This window comes from Lissotriton vulgaris, chromosome 5 (assembly GCF_964263255.1).
Source record: "Lissotriton vulgaris chromosome 5, aLisVul1.2, whole genome shotgun sequence".
Classification (NCBI taxonomy): Eukaryota; Metazoa; Chordata; class Amphibia; order Caudata; family Salamandridae; genus Lissotriton; species Lissotriton vulgaris.
The window spans coordinates 232925294-232948807 of record NC_141693.1 but is presented as its reverse complement, the minus strand read 5'-3'; the positions used below and the strand labels follow the sequence as shown (position 1 = coordinate 232948807).

The 23514-nt window shown below is 47.2% G+C and overlaps 1 protein-coding gene across 1 annotated transcript in view; it reads left to right on the top strand.

The window, feature by feature from the left end:
* NDOR1 (NADPH dependent diflavin oxidoreductase 1) overlaps positions 1–23514 on the top strand; it is a 232370-nt gene that overhangs the window by 181459 nt on the left and 27397 nt on the right. The window contains exons 10-11 of the mRNA XM_086921240.1: positions 8199–8306; positions 22806–22920. Coding sequence (XP_086777366.1) covers positions 8199–8306; positions 22806–22920 — 223 coding nt within the window. The remainder of the gene's footprint in view (positions 1–8198; positions 8307–22805; positions 22921–23514) is intronic.

Below are 23514 nucleotides of genomic sequence, written 5' to 3'. Positions count from 1 at the left end.
GTAGTCATTAGCCCTTCCTTAGTGTTTTCACCTTCTCAGTCTCCCAGAATACCTGCGAGTGTTCTAACTTTTATCAGAGTGTTCTACCTGTGTCAGTTGAAGGTCTGGCCAGCTGGCGAGGTGTGTACTCGGCTGTGTCTTGGAATAAATCTACATGTAATCAACTAGAAGTATCCTGTCATCTATCACCATTTTATTTACAACAGTGGGTCAGGTTGAAGGGGATTGGGAAGGCGAGCCCACAGCACCCCCAGGAATCCTGTCTAGTTTAGCAACCTCAGTAGGGAAGCATGGAAGCTGCATTGATATATTCATTCATACGAGGGCTGCACGCCACATTAAAGGGGGACACAGTGTAAGAGGGTTAATTCATGGGGGACTTAGAACCCCTGATCCAAGTGCTTGAAATGGAAAAATAGAAGTGCAGATACCCTGTACCAGAGTACCTGCTTGTTTCAGAAGAGTGCTGGTACTCTCCCATCGAAATAAACAAGCATTAAAAATGCAATAGTTCTCGCCTTTTAATAAGTTAAAGCCATTTGCTTTGCTATACAATACCATTAGCAAAGCAAATGGCTTTACCTTAACCAAAGGCGAGACCTATTGCATTTTCAATGCTTGTTCCTCCTTACCCTAATTATGAAATGTTGGCTTTCCTTCCCCACTGTAGCTGCAAAAGCAAAGGGGCGGGGAGGGTTCGCGATGCCCAAGCTCCCCACCTCTTCAGTAATAGGAGTCTATAAAACAAGCATTTACAATGCAATGGTTTCGCCTTTGGAAAAGTTAGAGTTATTGGCATTGCTCATGACATTTCTTTTTTTTTTTTTACTTATAAATAAATGGCATTGTTATTTACATTGCCAACAGCTCTCACAGCCCACACAGCTCTCTCAGCCCACACAGCTCTCTCAGCCCTCACAGCCCTCTCAGCCCTCACAGCCCACACAGCCCACACAGCCCACACAGCCCTCACAGCCCACACAGCTCTCACAGCTCTCACAGCCCTCACAGCTCTCACAGCCCTCACAGCTCTCACAGCCCACACAGCTCTCACAGCTCTCACAGCCCACACAGCTCTCACAGCCCACACAGCTCTCACAGCCCACACAGCTCTCACAGCCCACACAGCTCTCACAGCCCTCACAGCCCACACAGCTCTCACAGCCCACACAGCTCTCACAGCTCTCACAGCCCACACAGCTCTCACAGCCCACACAGCTCTCACAGCCCACACAGCCCACACAGCCCACACAGCCCACACAGCCCACACAGCCCACACAGCCCACACAGCTCTCACAGCCCCATAACCTATTTGGCAAATGTCAGGTTTGTGTAGCACCACCTGATCTTTCAAACTCCTAAGAAATACTTCAGTCGGGATAAGGGTAATCTTGGCTCCTGTGTCACAGAGACTGCAAATGACTGCTCAATCTATGCAAACTGACTCGAAAGGACCATCATCCTCAACATCCATACCTTGTAAAACAATGTTGTCCTCTTTGCCATCATCACTCTCTGCATTGTACAGAGCTTCCTAGACCTATTTTTTAATATTGCCACTTCTACAACATTTCGATACATGACCCTTCTGTCCACACTTTTTGCACTTGGCCTTCCACCCAATACAATCTTTGTTAATGGCCACATGACCATACTCGCCGCATCTATATGTTCCCTAGAATTTCTAATCACCCTTAAGCTTATTAGCCTTTGCTCTGTTGTAAGTCACTTTCCTTCCCTTTCTTATAGGTTTGCCCAACATGTACCTCCTCATCTTTGCTACTTCAAACATCTCCCTTTTTAAGTTCCTCCGACTATATTTGCATGTTTTAGCAATTGTTAGAGCCTCTGACAAAGAAGGATTGCCCTTCTGCCAGCAAACCTCTTTTGCTTTTTCAATGCTGCATCCCAACATAAATTGGTCCCTCAAATGCTCATCTCAATTCCACTCCAAATTACACATAGAAGCAAGTTTTCTCAAAACAGTTATCTACTCTTCAACATTCTCCCCTTTTTCTCTGCATGCTCCCGCCAAAATAATATCTTTCGAGAAACGTTGAAGTCTTGGGCAAAGAATGCAGATCATGTTTTTTAAAACATATCTCAAAATCATTCAACTCCCCTGCTTGATCCGCTGTCAGGGTAGGCAAGTATTAAAAGATCTCTTGCCCTTCTGGGCCTAGCCAATGTAAAAGAAGGGAATTCTTCTGTTCAACAGAAAGAGCAGTACCACACACAGGCGCATAGTGCACAAATACATTCTTCCATATCTTCCACTGTATCTCTTCACCAGGCAGCATGAAACATTTTTTTTAAAGGTAGAGGTACAATATTCTGCATGGTCTTTTGCCTCCTTCGCTTACAAACATTAATTACACAAAAAGAAATTTAACCAACAGTGAAATTGAAACAAAAATGGTATCATTTAACATCGTCCACAGTACACCAGTGACAACTCCAAGGCTTCGTAAAACAAATGCAAGAAAAATACTAGAAAATGCGCAATAAACAGAAAGAAACAAAATAAGTCTATGCGCTCACTGGATACATCCAGCACGTGTCAAATGTACCTTTTGTTACATGCACACCTGTGCATTCTAGTGTTGAGAAAGCAGACAATGCCAAGGGCCAGTGAGACATCACAGTTTACTTAGACGTGCACATCTGTGTCGCAATCAATGGCAGTCGCCGTGGTTAGCTATGCACGTCAGCAGGACAGGGTAGAATGTGGACTGGTTTATTGTGAATATCTCTTCTTCCCCTTGATGGGTCCATACATCTGTCAGTCCCAAACACACAGGGTGCAGCAGGGGCTCAAACTCTGTATTATTTCACCCAATTAAAGAGCATGTTCCTGTGGTTGCATCACAGAGGAATACGTTTAAGTCAAGGAACCCATCTTCCCACGCGGGACTAGTTACCTGTCTGCACTGATTCAACATGTGTTCTGATACTGCACAAGATTTTTAAAGTCCGCTGTCTTTGAAGGATGCTCTAAATACAAAACGAACATAATGATTCTTTACTCGTAGCCTGATATGTGTATAGGGTACTGATAGTGGCGGCTGCTATTGAACGGCGGATGTGGGGAGGGCAAGTGGGTGGATTTGGGGGCAGGAATAAACAAGCATTTACAAGTACAGCCCCCCCCCCCCTCTCTTTGAAAGCACCCGCACTCACCGGCTGTCTTCTGGCGGGCGGGGCTAACCTCCTCACACGGGAGCCTTGCTCCCTGCAGCACTCCTCCGGCGGTCGTTTTGGGGCCGCGGGCGGGGTTCCTCTCCTCCTGGGCTCTCCTAGATGCAGCAGGGCTCCCTCGCATCACGGGAGCCCTGCAAACCGGCTGCCAGGCTTCTTCTTTCTTCCCCCCGGGCTGCGGGGGCGGGCACTTCCGGCCAACCACGGAAGGGTGCCATGGTTTTTCACCTGTAACACAGCCTCCAGCGTGCGCCAGTGAAAGGCTTGCATTGCTTTGGAAATCCTCCAGCTTTTCCAGAATTTTAGACGCACAACAAGAACCGGGGATTAAAAAGAAGTTGCTAAAATTGGGTGTCTGCTTTGTGTCTCGGCTGACTAGCGGAGAACATTGCACTTTTCACCTCACGTTGCCAACATCCAGAGGCGCAACTAGAGCCAAATTTGGGGGGGGGGGGGTCGGGGGGTAAGAAAATAATCGGGGGGAGGGTGTAATTCTTCCAGCAGTAGGTAGAGAAGAGATACAGGGGCTCTAAGAAGGGGTGAAAAAACAACACAGCCTAATGAACAAGCAAATGGTCTTTTAAAGACCTGTGAAGTACTCGGGTGCAGTGCAGCTGTGTGTGTGCCCGGGAAGCTGAGTCAGCCGGGGCTGGCGCACACGATGGGGGGGGGGGGGGTTGAACGTAGTGCGCCTGCCAACATATGCTCACTGTACAATGTACAGCAAGTTTCTGTCTCAGACAGTCCCTTGGCCTGATTTAGGAGTGTGGCGAGCACTGGACAGATGCCACAGTACAATACAGAACGGTGTCCTATTTTTACAAAAAAAAAACAATGGCAACTGTTCCACAGTGGCACCCTTGCTGCAGTCTCAGCAGAGAGGGCAACGATTGAAAGAGCGCGGAGTCTGACTCCACCTCAAGGCCGGTTCGGTGTGCGTCGCTGGTGTGGACGAAGTCGTGTTTCAGTGTCCATCTTTCAAGGCAAAATTAACACAACTTTCTAGCCATGATCCATTATGCAGCTTCGTTATTTACACAAAAAGCCAACCGGCCTCTCTGTTGTCAGGTGAAAGGATGCGATGCTTAATAGCACCGATATGAGCTCGAGATCCGAGCCATTAGTACTTTGAGGTTTTACGAAATTGCCCCCTGAGGGCAAACCAACATTCCTCCGAGACCAAAGTACTTAAAATACCTGCGTCACGGTGCAACTTCGACAGACATTTCCAGATATCGCTCACCAGAAGCATTTTATGAGCAACACTGCATGACTTAATGAATCAGAAACAAGCATATCTCTCGGCCAAAATCAACGCAGAGAGATAGCCTGGTGGGTACAGTGCAGGGTGCAGAGATCTGTCAGTCACGTTTCAACCAATAGCGGATCTTATTTGCTTGATAGTAGCACCCACGATAAAGGGAGCAGCATATCAACATTCAGCCTGCGGTGGGCGCCATTTAAAATATGAATATATCCGGAGCGATGCCCGCTCTGTCGGCGCTGGAGGTATCGGCTCTTACCTGTCTCGGCCTCCACTGGTTGGTGCCAGGCAGCTGACAGGCTCCCGACGCCCTGGCTCCAGGGACACGCTGGGCGTCAGGGACAGGCGCAGCCCTGCGCCAAGAGGCATTCCATCAGGAGGCCGGGACTGTTGTCGGGTGCCATGGTGCGGAGTGTTGGCACGACAGGTGCAAACGGAGGGCGAGGCTGGGGTGGGGTGCAAACAGTGAAGCAGGCGAGATAGCCTGGTGGGTACAGTGCAGGGTGCAGAGATCTGTCAGTCACGTTTCAACCAATAGCGGATCTTATTTGCTTGATAGTAGCACCCACGATAAAGGGAGCAGCATATCAACATTCAGCCTGCGGTGGGCGCCATTTAAAATATGAATATATCCGGAGCGATGCCCGCTCTGTCGGCGCTGGAGGTATCGGCTCTTACCTGTCTCGGCCTCCACTGGTTGGTGCCAGGCAGCTGACAGGCTCCCGACGCCCTGGCTCCAGGGACACGCTGGGCGTCAGGGACAGGCGCAACCCTGCGCCAAGAGGCATTCCATCAGGAGGCCGGGACTGTTGTCGGGTGCCATGGTGCGGAGTGTTGGCACGACAGGTGCAAACGGAGGGCGAGGCTGGGGTGGGGTGCAAACAGTGAAGCAGGCGTTCTCAGGAGCAAGCCGCTCCATGACACCCTGCCCGGGGCCTGCCTCCAGAGGGATGGTGTGTGGGCGCGGCAGGGGAGCCCTGCAAACCGGCTGCCAGGCTTCTTCTTTCTTCCCCCCGGGCTGCGGGGGCGGGCACTTCCGGCCAACCACTTCCGGGTCGCTGCGGGCAGCGCAGCGGCCCTTCTCCTTAGGCAGGCAGGCGGGGGCTGATGTTATCGGGCAAATGCCTGGGTGGGCACCGAAGCGGGTCGCTGCGGGCAGCGCAGCGGCCCTTCTCCTTAGGCAGGCAGGCGGGGGCTGATTTAAAGCAGTGGCGGACGGCGGGAGGGGGCGGGAGAGGACACAAGGGGTGTTACGGGGGCGAGTACAAACGAATGCAGATTGTGCTAGCTCTAGCCTAGCCCCGTCTTCTCACAAAGAGATACGCCGATAGTGAACTGCCGATTTAAAAAGGCAGATAGGCCACACCTTCCCGAGTGGTCTACCTGTTGGTAAATGGTCACATGGCCCACGTGAGAAAATTAGCCCTATCTCTTCAGCGGGTGCGGGGTGGAAGGCGATCTCCCCCAGCTTCTGGGCCGAAGACTCACCCTCGCAGGCACGGCCCCCGTCGCAGCTCCCACTGGCCTCCGCTGACGTCGAGGGTTCCCCCGGAGTCAGCCACTCACAGCGCGGCTCCCGGGGCAGATCCTGATGACGCGGCGAGGCTCCAACCAACGGCGGCGCAGCTCACGGGGACAGGCCCACTGCAGCGGCCAATCAGAGCGCGCCTCTGCCGACGAGCCTCCGAAAAGCCACCAATGCGGTCGCAGCCCCTTCGTGCCTCGGCCAAGGTGCCGAGCAGCTGCCGGTTGACCCCCGGGCGGGACGGGATACCACTATTTGTGAGGACACGGGGGGGGCGGGAGAGGACGAGGGGGGCGGGCGGGAGAGGACGAGGGGGGCGGGAAAGGACACGGACGTCGGGAGGGAGGCGGGAAACGTGGGGACAGCGGGAGGAGGGACACAAGGCAGGACAGCAGCAAGCACGGCCCGGCCGGACCAGACTCGGGGGCGTTCCCGGCGTCGCGTGACGTCGCCAAAGCCAAAGAATCTCGGGAACGCCCCCGTGTCTGGTCCGGCATTGATGGACAGGCCCCTCGTCCAATGGCTAGGCTCCATTTATGGAGCTAGCAAATGGGACGGGGGGCGTGTTCCAGAGTGCTTACTGTACTCAATAGATTTCTCTGGAGGAGGAGCCTAACGGCTCCGCCCCCCAGCGAAACCTAAACACAGTAGCTGCACTATTTATGCAGTGCAGCAGGATGTCTGAAAAAGACTCAGCCTGGGTTCATGTGTCCTGCTGGCCTCACCACCTACCGTTTGGGTGTAAGTAAAGTTGAGAGCCACTCTTTTCCGTGACGTTAAGTTTCCAACATTGAATTTCTTACTTTTCCATAAAGCAGCCAGTTAGCTAGTCATCATGGTTCTCATCAGCTCTTATCAACTGAAAAGTAAGAGTTTTTTCTACAAACAAACTGCAGAGCAGGGAGCATTTGCTGGCTGTTCCAGTCCTTGCACAGTTCACTTATTGGCCCCATACTTCTGAGACTAAGTGTGAAGCAGATGGCGCTGAAAAGAACCCCCTGCTTTCAACTCTCGCAAATCCCCCTGAGTGACTCTGATTACAAGCCCGTCTCTGTCTCCTTGTCATGTTGAGTTCAGTGCTTTTCCGAGCAATGCAACGCAGCATGAGGAACACTAGTTTTAATACTTACGTTTCTTTCATAGTTTTAGATCGGCCTGCGTGCTCCCAAAATGATTTTGGGCACTTGGAGAAAGAATGGTGCACATGCGCACAACTTACAGGGAACATAGGTGATTGATCCAGACACCGAATTGAGAAGTACGGAAACAGGGCTACCCTTAGAAATTAAAAAAGGTCCTTGTTAGCAAAAGGGTGCTGATTAGGTCTTCTGGAGCACATCCATTTGGTAGATGGCATCGATTAGGGGTGGGATAGCCATTTATTTTGTTCATAGTGAGAACGTTTTCTTAGCAGGCCTGCCTTTAGTCTGTCCCCGATTAGTGCTTGAGAAAGGCTTATGTCATTCAGATGCCGAGATCTCACACGTTATTGTGTCCTTCATTTGGGTACTCCTGTTTTGAGCCAGCTTCTTTGCTACCTCCTGTGAGAGCCATCACCTTGCACAAATACTGTGTCTGGCCTACTGCTAGAAACTGACATTTGAAAGAGAACTGCCCACACTGGTTCTAAAACCTAAGACAGTGGATCCTCATCCCTTGTCTGGTAAATAAATATAAAAGTGGGATCCAAACCACCCCACTTTCTTCCAGTTCCAAATTGTAATTGCCTAAAGAAGGGGGGTACCACATGACCTCCCTGAAAAGCCTTTTATTGTTCACCCTAGTGGCAAGTGTGGGAAGGATGTACTTAGCCCAGTTTGCAGAACTATAATAGGATGGAGCGTAGGGCCCGAGAGGCCAACATCCCCAGCTCCAGTAGCCTGGTCCAGTAGCCTCAGTCTGCCCCTGCCTGCTGTTCAGTGCTTTGTTGCTCTCAAGCTAGGTTTGCGCTCTATGAATACCAACACATGCATACATTCACACATGCCTGAGTCGTAGTCCAGGTTGTATATTGTTAGGAATGAGCAGAGCCTGGAAATTTTGGTAGGATGTCATGCGCATGCATAACCTCACTGCTTAATCCCATTGGCTTAATTTCCTGTGCCGTCCACTTATGGCAAAACTCTATCACATAAATACAAATGGGGTATACACATTCAGACGAGGTGACAAAAATAATCTCTCTTTGATTTGTATTTCTGTTTTTCCTAGGTCCTTCTCGATTTTCCTCACACCACGTGCTGCATTCCTCCAGATTACCTATTGGACCTGATTCCACGGATCCGGCCACGCTCATTTTCTATTGCTTCCTCTTTACTGGTAAGAGTTCTGGAAGGTACTGTTACTGCTGATGAATCAATGTGTTTACATCAGTCTGACATTTAAGTCAGTAGTAGGCCTTTTTGAGTCTGTCCCTTTTCCAGACGAAATGGAAAGGCCTGTAAAACTTTTTCCTTCTTAATGAAATAATGACAGGGTTCCTGTACACAGTTCTTGTACAGAGTCAAATTCTGTTAGGTTATTCATTTACTGTTTTCTTTATCCATAGACATTTTTTGATTTTCTTTAGTGGGTATTCTGCAAACAAGGATCACTGATCAGAATAATTAATTTGAAAATGCCAAGTTTATTAATCTTCTACCCTAGGCATAAGTGGATTTCGTACTTTTTTTATCCATCATCTCAAGACGCTTCCATTTTTTTGAGGCCCACAGATTTCCTTTTGGAATAACTTTTTCCAACTATTGTGGTATAATGTTAGTTTTTTGGACGTCCAGTATTTGCACTTTAAACATTTTTCTCCCTTTTGAAAAAATGTTTGTGCTATCTCCTATTTAGTACTAGGCATTAGTAGGCATTAGTATTTTATTTGTTTATGTGGTTGCCTATTTATTCAGTGTATTACACTTTACTTACATCAAAACAGGTACTCATGAAAAAGCATTTGCAAGATGGGATGTTCTGTACATTAGCTGCTTCAAAAAAATCAGTCTTTGGACTTGATTTAGAAATTGGTGGATGGGTTGCTCCTTACAAACGTGACTGATATCCCGTCCCCCTTATTACAAGTGCATTATATAAAAATGGCATTTGTTATCGGGCGGAAGTTTGCTTGTGAGTACCCGGCCGCCATACTCTAAATCAGTCCCTTAATGCCATTGGAAACAAATTGAAATATCTTTTATAGGTCTTGATGCCGAAGCCTTTAGTAACACCATTAATGCAGAGAAATCATGTGTTGAAATCCTTGACATAGATATCAGAGGCACCAATGTTGTTCTCCCACATGCCATTAGCTCTGACTTCCCCCTATTTCCTTCAATGCCAAGAAAACCCTTGCCACTAACAGTCTCTTCAGCTTTGCTGTTGCAAAGAATGTATACTAATCACAAGAGCCTAATCTGATCATATTGTAGATGCAATCTGTACAGATCCCAGATGTCTTTAATCTTCTAAGGAATTACTCCGAAATACAAATGTTTCTTTATTTTCTTTATGGATTTTATTTATTTAGTACAATTTTATAGCACGCTCTACGCATTCAACGGTCTCTAGGTGCCATAATAGCCAAGGACTAAAGAGGCTGCTTACTGCTTTTGTAAAGCTCATAAGGGTGGGTTTCCTTTTTTCTTTGGATGACAAGACATTCCATGCCGGTAACATATCAATTCCCTTCCAACGTGAGTGAGTATTTAGGACCATTAAGATCTCCATCTTTGATAATCTCACTGATCGGACAGGACAGTGCATCCTGAGGTAGGAAGAGGCATGTTACTTCATATATTTTTAAGTTAAAAACAGATGGTGTTTAATATGATCCATTTATGGACCGGTAACTGATGTCACAATTTTAATCCTCTCGAGATGCTCTTGAAATTCTTGGAACCTAGAACCAGATGAGCAGCAACATTCTGCACACCGTAAGAGTGAGCAGTTTGATATAGGGATATGCCTCCTAAAAGAGTATTGGATAATCAGGCGTATAGTTTGTAAGTGCCACAACACTTACAGCAGGTGAATCATGTCCTTGAAAGTGATTGATAACTTACGCTGTTTCAAACAGAAAATAATTTGATTGAAGCACAGAGCCAAAGTTGGCACTCATTAAATCTGGATCCAGTATAACCCCATGGTTTTTGCCTGTTTGAAAAAATCTAATGGAAGGTCCAACAATTCAGGAGATGCAGAAGAGTCTCAATCTTCTTTATGTAGATATTATGCCCATCAAGAATACTTCAGTCTTGGCACAAGTCGAATTTCTTACTACTGTTGTTCATCTAAATGGGAATTTATCCTAGTCCAGACTTTGGCACTCCAAAATCATCATGAAATTCATTGACATGGACATAACTTTGTGTGTCTGTCACATTTGAGTGATCTAGTAAGATCTTTGCGATAAGGATTTTGAAGACAGGATTCGTGAACTATATGGGTAGTGGCGATCATTTTAAACCAAGCAAGCCAAAATTGAAACCGTGAATTCTTCTGGATGGATATGGTGGTTGAGTTTTCCTGCATTAATGGAATTGTTCATTGTTAACAACATGTAGAACAGTGATCTACATATAATTTACATGTGTACACCTATATGATGATATTGCCTTTGAAACAATTTTGATATCACCTGTTAAGGTGCATTTTCTCGGCTTTTGCTAAGTAGACCTTAGCTAGCCGCAACGCTATCTTGTTCAAAATGGATGTCTCATTGCGTTACATTCACTGTTTTTTATTTCTGCTGCACGTAGTCTAGCAAGTCATGTTTATTTATTTCCAAATAAAGAATTTCTAGCATGGGCTCAGTGATGTAATTTTCCTCAAGGTTTATTCCACCTGCTTGCTGTATTTCATTCATTCACAATGGTTCACTGTTGTTTTTCAACTAGTTAATTCAGACATCTCTGGATGAAATTGGCGTAGAGGGGGGCTGAACTAATATTCAGTATTGAGTTAGTACTTACTGTCTTACCTCTGTATGACGCTTTTAAATTCTGTGTTTTGCTTTGCTGTAAATATATTGTTTTGTTCACACCATGATGAATCTGCACGTTCTATGTTAGGCTCAAGTTAGGAGGTGAGCCAGAATCTTTTGGGTGCTACTAAGGATGCAGTCTGATTTCTTATTAATTTTGCTGCTGATTTGGGGCTTAAAATATTACTTTTTTTTCCAATAATTCTGTATTGCTTTATTACTGAGAGTCTTTATGGCAAAGACGTTTTGCACGTGCGCTGTACAATTTCTGTATTGTACCCTTTGAATATGTGTAATAAACTACTTATTGAGTCTATACTTTATTAATTGACATTATTTTTGATATACTGTTTTGCACCTTATTTTAGGACACATTGCCTCAATTAATTGAGGTTTAACACCATCTCTGATCCATCCACCCATGGACGTTCTATTGAGGTATATTTTGAGGTGTCAGATTTTAGGGTCACTCTCTCCCACAGGATCAGCAGCATTGAATGCGGATTAAGATCAGTGCATTTGAGGACAGACATTGTCCCATATCTGCTGGTTCCCTGCTGTGGACAGTAGCAACGACTGGTCACTGATTAGTATTCGAAAATTGGCAAGAAATTATCAAGAATTTGGATACTACAGCTATCTCCGAACATTTAGAAAGCCACGATAATCCAGTTATGGGCTACTAACTTTTTGAATTCTCAGAGTCTAATGACACTTTTTTTCAATAGTGAGGTGATGACAGATTTTTTTTAATGTCATCAGGTACTATCCTGTAGCTTAATGATTGATTAACAAACCTAATGACACCATGGCCAATAAAAGGGGCCATCTGTTTTGAGTTTTTACATACTCATTGTAGACCTGGACTTCCACCGCGACGACCCCTGTGACCCCAACTCCACCATCCTTCGTGACTACATCGCCAGCATCGGACTGAAACAACTCGTCAACACACCAACACACAGAGCAGGACACACCCTCGACCCCATCTTCGCGGCAGGAAACAACGTCCATTTCAGCCACACAACGCAACCACCATGGACGACCACCACTGCGAACACTTCGCAGTCGGCAAACCCAAGATACCGAAACCAGCCCCACACTCATCATGAAGGAACTGGAGCAAGGTTACCAACGAACAACTGGACTCCACCCTCACCCGACACAACCGCACCTGGGCACCCGACGCAAACAAAGCAGCCAGAGAACTACACACCTGGATCTCCGACTGAGCAAACAAGCTTGCTCAGCTGCACAACCTCAACATACAACGCCCCAGGAAAGCCGCCTGGTTCACCACCACTCTCCAAGAAACCAGGCACACCTGCAGACGCCTGGAGAAGAACTGGAGAAACACCAAGACACCCAAAAACCACACCACCTACAAGGACGCCATGAAGGACTACCACGACCAAATCAGAGCCACCAAGAGGAACTTCATCCACAACAAAATCCTCACCAACTCCAAGGAACTTTTCAGCGTCATTCAAGAATTCACCAACCCACACAGCCATGCCACAGACATCACCCCATCCCAAGACCTCTACGACAAGCTTGAAACCTACCTCCACCTCAAAATAAAAAAACACTACAATAACTTTTTCGACCACCCGCCAGGCGCCACAGACGGCCCTCTACCCCCAAGAGACTCCAGCCGGCCCACCATCTCCAACTGGATACCGATCATGGCTAAGACACCGCCTCGACCATGAAAGACATACACTCGGGAACCCCCACCGACCCCTGCCCCCTCACATCTACCACAGAGCCACGGCCACCATCGCACCTGAACTACAACGCACCATCAATACCACCTTCAAAATAGGAACCTTCCTAGACGACTGGAAGTGCGCAGAAGTCAGACCCCTGCTCAAGAAGCCCACAGCTGACCCTGCCGACCTCACGAACTATCGGCCCATCTCGCCCCTCTCCTTCGCAGCCAAAGTCGCAGAGAAAACAGTCAACAGGGAATTGACACGCTTCATCGAAGAGAACGTTGCCCTCGACCAGTCCCAATCCGGACTAGGAAGCAACCATAGCACAGAGGCCGCCTTACTTGCCGCCACAGACGACATCCGCACTCTCCTGGACCAAGGCCATTCTGCAGCCCTCATCCTACTTGACCTATCAGCGGCCTTCAACACGTCTCCCCCTGCACACTAGTCAGCAGACTACACGACGCAGGCATAAAAGAAACAGCCCTGTACTGGATGTGATCATTCCTCACCGGAAGAAGCCAAAGGATCAGACTACCACCCTTCCTCTCCGACCCAATGACAATCACCTGCGGAGTCCCACAGGGATCATCACTGAGGCCGAGACTCTTCAACATCTACATGGCTCCCCTCGCAGCCATCGTCCGAGAACACAACCTCAACATTGTATCTTACGCTATCGGCACCCAACTCATCCTCTCCCTCACTAAAGAACCTACCACCGCCAAACTTACCTTCCAAGAAGGAATGCAAGACGTCGTAGTCTAGATGACCAACAGCTGCCTGAAGATCAACGCTGAAAAAACGGAAGTCCTCGGCCTCGGTACCACCCCTTCAGCATGGGACAACACATGGTGGCCGACAGCTCTCGGAAACCCACCTACCCCCTCAGACCACGCTACGAACATCGACATCATACTCGACTCACCATGAACCACCAGGTCAGCGCAGTCACATCCAGCTGCTTCAACATCACCTGCATCCTCCTCAAGACCTTCAAGTGGATCCCCCACGAGTCAGGGAAAACAGTCACCCACTCACTCATCACCAACAGACTGGGCTACGGAAATGCACTCTACGCCGGCATCAACAAGTCCCTACTCCAGACTATTCAGAACACCACCGCCAGACTCGTCCTCGGCATCCCCCAGCACAAAAACATCACCCAGCACCTATGTAGACTGCACTGGCTCCCTCTGGAGAAGAGAGTCACATTCAAAATCCTCACTCAAGCCTACAAGTGCCTACACAACAATGGACCCAAATACCTCAACAACAGAATCAACTTCCACGTACCTAAAAGAAACCTACGATCTTCCAACCTCGCACTGGCTGAAACCCCGAGCATCAACAGAGCAGATGGGAGATCCTTCTCCCACGTTGCAGCCAAGACATGGAATGACCTACTGGCAGATATCAAATGAGCCCTTCTCCCTGAACACCTTCACGAAGACCCTCAAGACCAGTTAGCTTACAATAATGGTAGCTGGTAGCTTACAAAAATGATTTTCACATGGAATTTCTTCATGCATTTGTTTGGGTAGCTAGGCTCTGTATGTAGAACCTATTTATAACTTCAAACTCACTGGGATCCTTGGTTGTTTGGTTCTAAAGTAATATCTAAAAAATATGGGGCTTGATGGACTAAAAGGTTTTTGCTTTTGTAAAGGCTGCAAACCACAAAACTGTAGACCTCAAGAACTCAAAGACACATTGTAATAATGATGCCTTTGGAGTTGCAAATGTCTTACAACTAGGGCTCCCAGTTTTATGGTATTGATTTTTTGAAACATTTGCTTCCGTGTTTATCCATATTTATTATTGGGCCATCTTATTGGTATTTATCCATATTTATTTTGTGTTTTGATAATAAATAGTGTAAAAAAGTTGTATATTTCCACACTTATTTTACTCTTAAGCGTGCACTCATGCATGGATGCTTGTCACGTTTTAGCACATTGTGAAGTCACATATAACAAAACACCACACCCACTGGTAAATTTTAGAGTTATACTACAAATATATGTTAACATATGCCTGTATTTAAAGAAATCTCATCCTCTTTTTTTAACTCCCTATGCTGTCAATCTGCTCAGCTTTTGCCTGTAATTCATGAAACGCAGCATGGACAGTCTCTCAGAAGAATACAATTTTCATTATTTTTCCGCTTTTAAAAATAAATACAGACAGGAAACGCATTGCTTTCTGTCTGTATTTATCTGTAAAAATCAGTAAAAATGGAAAACTGGGAGCCTTACTTACAATTGACAATATTTCCCTTGCAGCACATTGTGATTGGTTAGAAAAAGGAGAAGTAAAATGAGATCTCGAAGTGAGTTGCAATGAGATGTATCAGTGGGTTGCGTCTGCTTTTGCTGCTGCTGACTATTGATTGGATACAGGCTCCTGAGTGGGAATGGTATCTATTTTCAGATCGGAGGTCCGTGAAGGACAGTTGTATTCTGTGAATGTGGCTGTGGACATTCGCAGGGCGGGGTGTACGGACAAATTTGGTTGCAACCCCTTTCTCTGTAAGGGAAAAGGGTCTGCACCACCCATGAAGATGAAATCCTCTTGTATATAGTAGTGATGATCCTCACCAGAGAAGCCCATACATCCAAAGAGTACCAGTGTCCAAAGTTCTGCTCAGAAGCCTGTGGCTGGTGCTGTTAAATGTCAGTGTGTCGAATACCAAATCCATGTAGTCTTAAAACCACCTCAGGGCTCTTTAATTCACTGCCAGACATTCTGTGGCCCTTTATCTCAGTCTTGTAGGTCCATGCTTTCTCCCTTTGTCATGGTTTTTCTGTCTTTCTCTTCCGCCTACTTTTCCATCTGTCTTTTCCCTCTTTTGCTTTCAGCCAATGTCTGAAGAGCAGTGGCGGCTGGTGACATTTGAAAGTGGTGAGGCGTAAAATGATCATCATACTGCACCGTAGCGAGCGAGCGAGGCCGAACCCCCTAAGGAGGGTTTGGGGGGATTTCCCCCCGAGAAAAATTTGAAGAAAGAGTGGACAAATGGTGCATTTTCAAGCAAATTTGAGAAAGCAAGAAGGTTAATAAAGCAATTGTGAAAGTGCAGTTATTACATTAATAAAGTGGTGTCATATAACATAGGTAGCTGCTGGGATTAACTATTTACAAGGGCCCACTGTGCTGGGAATGACTACTCTTCAGTTCAGAGCTGAAAGCCTGGTTGACAGCACTACCTACTCTTGCTCGTAGGCGCTCCCAGTGCAACCAGGGCCATCAGCATTCAGCATTCTGTGCTTTGGGGGTACACATGACACCTCCGTTTATGTACAATGATGTTTATTGTCAGACCCACAAGCCACCAACAATCATACAAAAACTAATGAGTACAGTAACACCCAGACACAACCACAAACACGCACAGACAGGAACACACACATACACAGACAAACACGCACACATGCAATGATGCCGCCACGCACACACAGACCAAAGGTCACACCTACACACACACACACTCGTGCACACAAACACATACACAGACGCTCATGTGCAGCTCACATGCAGACCCAGAGAAGATCACACACATGTGCACACACAAATACCTGCTTGGGTACATTCCCCTTGTTTTACAACTGCAGAGGCAGAAGTGTGAACGGAATCACAAAGAACCGGCGCCAGAGATGCAAATGTTGAATGTTTACATCAAAAAAAGCAACGTCCATTGACACCATCAGCCTCGGGCATTCTTTCCAATTAGTCATAAGCGCTTGTTAGGGGGTTATGCCGTGTCCACGTGCTCCTGGCCGTGCTAACAGGCGCTTGGACAGTGACAATGGCTGGCCAACAATACGTGCTAAGTGGGGAGCCTGTCAGGCCCAAACCTGAAAAAAACGGCCTCCACTTGACTCAGGAATGTGTTCCACCTTCTAAACCCCACCCTGACTGAAGGTAAGTTAGCGGGTCAAAAGCAGGGCAGCCTTAGGGAGCGCTTTAATGCTCCAATGGCCCTGCGAACAGTGGAAGTGCGCAGGAGGGGTTTTTTCGTCCCCCATGTCTCTTGCACCCTAACACACCCCCCCAGACTTCTGACGCCCGTGGAGGCCCCCAAGAGAGCTGCTGTTCAAGTGTCCTTTGGAATGAAGACCCTTAGAAAGGAGAAAATGCTCCCCAAGTTTGGGGGGTGCGCAAGCGCAACCCCATGATGCTGGGTTCATGGGATGCCAGGTCGCCCCCCAGATGCCAGTTACGGTCCGGTTTTCCCCAGTCCACTATCAACTTCATGTGCAAATTAGGGAATTAACTATTTACATTTGCATTAAATGGAAAAGAATTAATAAATAATGGGGCTTGGTTACGATATTAAATAAATGATTACCCGAGGTGCGATAATGGAAATTAGCTATCGGGGAAATTACAAGCGATCGCACTGTGCCACCGTTGTCCTTATTTGTCCATCAATGAAAATGAAAATGTAGCGCTGCGCTATAAATCTTATTAGGCATAAATCTGATTCATGTAGCACTAGAAATTATTAGGCAGAACTAAACTTTAATTCCGCAACCGCATACTTACAGATAGATAGTCTAAACTTTACTTAGTCTACAGACATTGTAGACACACCTACCAGGCTACCAAGCGTCGACTCGTCACAGTGTAGTGGTCACACAGTCACTCACTACTAGCCAGACTCTCGATGTTGTCTGATCTCCAACGAACGATTACACAGTGTCCTCGTCCTCGAGTCAACTGCACACCACACGTGCTCTTGTGCAGAGATGGGGGGATGCTGAAGGGTGACTGGACGTGGGCCGGCCCGATTTGCCCAGCAACTGCAGAATGTCCAATCACTGAATGGCTTAACACTAAGCCATTTCTGTGATTGGGCATTGGCACGTTGGATGCTCCCACCCCGCGGAGCAACACTAGACTGCTGGCAACCACAAGAACTCAGCACTAGTACTACATGATGATGCTGCAGCAGTACCTAGCCAATCCTGACGCTGCTCTCTTCAGAGGAGAGCTGCTCTCTAAAGAGAGCAGCGTCAGGATTGGATTGAGCATGAAAAAAACGTTGCTCCTTTTTCAACCACTGGGGTCTGTGGCAGTAGGCAAACACTGTACTCAGCGGTGCTTGCTTTTCAAATGCCACAGGCTTCAGTAGCTGAAGAAAGGCAGCCGATCAAACACCACATGCGCAGTGGTGCAACCGACAGTGAGTCAGAGGCAGTCAATGCATTGCAGGCTGTCACCACGTGATTTGATGACGTGGCACCGCAGTGCGATCGCGCAGTTTAAATTATTTTAATAATATAGATAGAAACTTGTGTGCTAAATTGTCCCCAATAATTATTAGTAGGCCAACGCCCCATCACCCATATGGTAAAACCGCCACTGCTGAAGAGGAAAAATAAGTTCTGGTCCCCAAAATTGAGTGCCAAGGGCTTCCATCGGCAGCCTCCAGCTCAAATTAAGCACTGCTCACTTCCCTCTTGAACCTAGTCTAGTGCTTCCTCACACAGTGCATCTTTCGTGATACATTCACAATTGGACAAATCCTCTCATCACTAAAGAAGCACAAGTCTTGACGCAGAGTATTTGAAAAAAAATACCACCTCATAGCATACCTTTCTGTCCATTGGAAGATACTAGTATAGGCATCATCTAACTTTTGTTTTGGAGCAAGAACCTAATATAAAGAATCTCATTCTCAAAAGGAGAGGTAGCGAGGACCGTTTCAGGATATACACAACCTCTTTCTGGAGAGAACTATTGACTATTGTTAGAAGGAAATAACTTTTCTTCTCAATCCTCGTAGTCCATTCAGAATCACTTGCTTAAAAATACATTAGAAAATAAGTATCTGTAGGATCTACCGAGTTTACCTACTATACCGCTGAGTATATTATTGAAGTGGGAACTGAATATAGTCTGGGTGTAAGGTACCTGTTGTGCAGGACCACACATTGGTCCAATGGTAAACTGCTGATCTGTTTTAATTAATTTGTTGAGACACCCAAGAGCCCTATTTTTCACACTTAAGACCGGATTTGCAGTTCTTAATGAGATCTTAATTTATTCATACAGTTTGACATTACCCAGTTTCAGTTCAATATACATATAAATTAAAGTATTTTTGCTACATCAGTGTTACATCCAGCACTCGTTTTGTAGTCGGGTAGGTATGTTTTTTATGAATACGGTTAGGAGTAGTAATAATGCAACATATATGCATTCATGGCTTGGTCATCTTTTGTCCCTTATACTCTGTTTTACAACCTTTATTGCCTTACAAAACAGCCTTATGGTTATTACCATTTTGCTTTGCCAGAATTTAAAAACTCTTTTCTATAAAAATTCACATTGAGGATTGTGACTGCAAATATTTTTATGTTTCTTATTGAGATACTTTAACATTGTGATTTTTCTTCTTTTGTCGATCATTTTCCATGCAGCCCTGAAAAAGTTACAGAGGGTTGTGCTACACGTTTTGGCTGGAACTCTGATGTAGCGCAATGTATTTATATGTATACAAATTGACACATTTTCTAAGTATAATGAACTGGACTTGGGAAATGTTAAATTGCATTAAGAAATTCGGATCTCTAAAAAAAATTCAAATCTGGTCTTAGATTTCAAAGATTGAGCTTTTGGGTCACACTGCAAATTATTTGCACTTTTAAATTATTTAAATGCCAGAAACGTTACTGACACATTAAAGAGCAATATGCACTAGGCACATAAAGCTCTAATATTGACTCAAACATTTGAATATTGCCTTATAAAATGTAATGGCCTTCAGAAAAGCAATGATAATATAATGGCTGGACTACATTAGCAACACTGATGAAAGTCATGACTTGACCCACAGATTATCAAATAACAGGACCACTTTGCGCTCATTGAAAAGGCCAGTCACAGTCAGATGGCCAGTTCCAGATCCACACGGACCCCAGAACCACCCTCAGAGGCACCCTCATCTACCGACCCCCGGGACCACGCACACAATTCAGCGAAGACATCGCCGACTTCATCAGCCCGCACTCCCTTCCATCCGCTGACTACATCCTCCTGGCGGGACATCAACTTCCACCTGGAGAACAACAACGATCGCAACACCACCACCCTGCTTGACAACCTCGCCAACCTCGGACTCAAGCAGCTGGTGACCACCCCCACCCACCTCGCCGGACACACACTCGACGCTGCCTTCTCATCCAGCAAGGACATCGTCTTCAGCCACGCCACCGGACTCCACTGGACGGACCACAGCTGCGTCCACTTCACTTTCAGAAGATCCACGATCCACCACCAACAGCAACAGGTTGCTCGAAGAAACTGGAACAAGATCACAGCAGACCAGCTCGCCGCTTCCCTGAGCCAGCACCCTCCCACCAGCTCAGCGAACCCCAGCCAGGCCGCCGACAACCTCACAAAGTGGATCAGCAACTGCGCAGACGACCTCGCCCCACTGAGGACCCCGCCTAGCAGACCCGGCAGCAAGAAGGCCCCATGGTTCACCGACGAACTCAAGAGCTCCAAGAAGAACTGCCGAGCCCTCGAGAAAGCCTGGAGAAGGGAGCCAACACCGGACAACATGACCACCCTCAAGCTCGCCACCCGGAAGCACCATCAACTGATCCGCGCCACCAAGAAAACAGCATTCAAGGACCGGCTGGACAACAACGCACACAACTGCAAGGAACTTTTCAACATCGTGAAAGAGCTCTCCAATCCCAACGCCGGAAACAACGACATCACCCCGTCGCAAGACCTCTGCAACTCCCTCGCCTCCTACTTCCACAACAAGATCGCGGACATACACAACAGCTTCAGCCCACAAACAACGCTCCCAACGACCGCACCAACGCCCCCCACCACCACCCTCAGCGCCTGGACCCAGATCAACACAGAAGACACCATCCGCACGATGAACTCTATCCACTCCGGATCCCCGACCGACCCGTGCCCCCACCACGTCTTCAACAAGGCCGACGCTGTAATTGCACCCCACCTGCGGGACATCATCAACTCCTCCTTCGGCACCGCCACCTTCCCTGAGAGCTGGAAGCACGCCGAACTCAGCGCTCTACTAAAGAAACCAACAGCGGACCCCACCGAACTCAAGAATTACCGCCCCATCTCGCTCCTCCCGTTCCCAGCCAAAGTCATCGAGAAGACCGTCAACAAGCAGCTGGCCGCCTTCCTCGAGACGAATGGATCCCTCGACCCCTCACAGTCTGGCTTCCGAGCCAACCACAGCACCGAGACCGCCCTCATCGCTGCCACCGATGACATCCGAGCCCTGCTGGACAACGGTGAAACAGCGGCCCTCATCCTCCTAGACCTCTCCGCGGCGTTCGACACTGTCTGCCACCGCACCCTAGTGCAGCGCCTCAGCAACACCGGAATCCAGGAGAAGGCACTGGAGTGGATCATCTCCTTCCTCGCTGGAAGGACACAGAGAGTCCGCCTACCTCCGTTCAGATATGCAGCCACGGAAGTCATCTGCGGCGTTCCTCAGGGCTCCTCGCTCAGCCCCACCCTTTTCAACGTCTACATGAGCCCCCTTGCGGCCATCGCACGCCAACACAACCTCAACATCATCTCCTACGCCGACGACACCCAGCTGATCCTCTCCCTGAGCAACGACCCCGCCGCCGCCAGAACCAATCTCCACGAAGGGATGAAAGACGTAGCCGAGTGGATGACGACCAGCCGCCTGAAACTGAACTCAGACAAGACGGAAGTCCTCATCCTGGGCTCCTCGCCCTCAGCATGGGACGACTCCTGGTGGCCCCCCGCCCTGGGCACCGCACCCAAACCGACAGACCACGCACGCAACCTGGGCTTCACCCTGGACTCCTCCCTCTCCATGACCAGACAAGTCAACACCGTCTCCGCGTCCTGTTTTAACATCCTGCGCATGCTACGGAAGATCTTCCGGTGGATACCCACCGAGACCAGGAAGACTGTCACCCAGGCCCTCGTCACCAGCCGACTGGACTACGGCAACGCCCTCTACGCCGGAACCACCGCCAAGCTCCAGAAGAGACTCCAGCGGATCCAGAACGCCTCAGCCAGACTCATCCTCGACATCCCCCGGAGCAGCCACATCTCCGGACACCTGAGAGACCTGCACTGGCTCCCCGTCAACAAGAGAATCACCTTCCGTCTCCTCACCCACGCACACAAAGCCCTACACGACCAAGGCCCGAGCTACCTCAACAACCGCCTCAACTTCTACGCTTCCAAACGCCACCTCCGATCGACCATCCACGCCCTCGCCGCCGTCCCCCGCATCCGAAGAGAGACAACAGGAGGAAGGTCCTTCTCCTACCTGGCCGCCAAGACCTGGAACACCCTCCCTCCCGACCTTCGCCTGACCCAAGACCACCTCTCCTTCAGGAAGAAACTCAAGACCTGGAGGTTCGAGCAGTAGCAGCACCCCCCCCCCCCCCCCCCAAGCGCCTTGAGACCCCTAACATGCATATTCTGGTATTTAATGCATCAAAATCCGCATGGTACAGTACGCACCATACACATTTCTTCTGTTAAATTTTGGCGGGTTTGACCTGCCGAAACTTATCGAAGTTTGAGGTATTTAATGCATCCGATAATTATCAGATGCGTTTACAACTTTTAAATTGTAATTGTTACCCGGGCATAAACAGCGGTTTACGCACGTGTCGAAATATAACGAAGTACTCATAAGTGGGTCTTGATATGCTTCTCAGACCATGAACAGGTTTCCGGAGATTGATGATGAAAGACACCAGAGCAGCTTTATATCTTTTTTATTGTTTGGCAAAACACAGCTAAATTGCAGTACTAGAGCTGATGAAAATGAGATGTACCTATATCTGATATGGTTTGAATAATTGTTTTGTAAAGAGTGAAAACCAAATACATTTTAATTCGTTTCTCACTCTGTGAGCCTCCCTCTTTTTTGTAACAATATATAAAAATTAAAGATGCCTGTTGCCTTCAGTTTTAACAGTAACAAATTACCTGACAAACAATATATTGGTTTGATCAAGGAAATGACAATCATATTTTGTTTTTCACTGTATAGTCAAAATGACAAATGCTTCAATTATTTCTATGCGTATTTTTTAATTTTGTTGTGTTTGAATCATAACTTGGATTTTGGTATTTCAGGTTCATCCAGACAAAATCCAGATTCTCCTGGCAGTTGTCAAGTACAAGACACGCCTGAGTAAGCCACGTCTTGGCCTCTGCTCCACTTGGCTGTCATCCCTGTGTCCACAAAATGGTAATGTGGCACCTTGTTTTTCTTTATAATTCAGAATTCGAATTTGAAATGTATATTTTATTTAATCATTATTGCTAAAAAAAATGATAGACTTGGTAGATGAAAGAGGCAGGAGTGCATTTTCATAACTCATGAAATCACAGTTGTAACTTAAACTACTCATTTAATTTACATCATACAGATGAAAGGCTGAGTCTACCCCATAGGCTTCCAGCCTCTGACCTGTAGGTTGCAATTAGGTGAACTTTCAGAAGTACTGTATCTCTTTCTCGAGTTTGCAGCCCAATGAGAATCATCACATTTTCTTAGAAAGTCTTAAGACTTTTGTGTGTTTATTTTAAGTCTGCTAGATTTCATTGCTATTTTAGTCTTCTTTCTTAGCAACAGCAATGACATGAGAGTGCTTTATGAACTATCAAACATACTTGATGTAACTGAACAGATTCCACAAAGTTAGGTGCATGCAAAAGGTGCATTTATATACATAGGCTTATGCACTTAATGGTCATACTTGCTTTGTGCCGACAGACACACCAAGCAAGCACTTTTCACTTAACACATTTCTCCCTCTATCAGCTGGTGATACATAATATC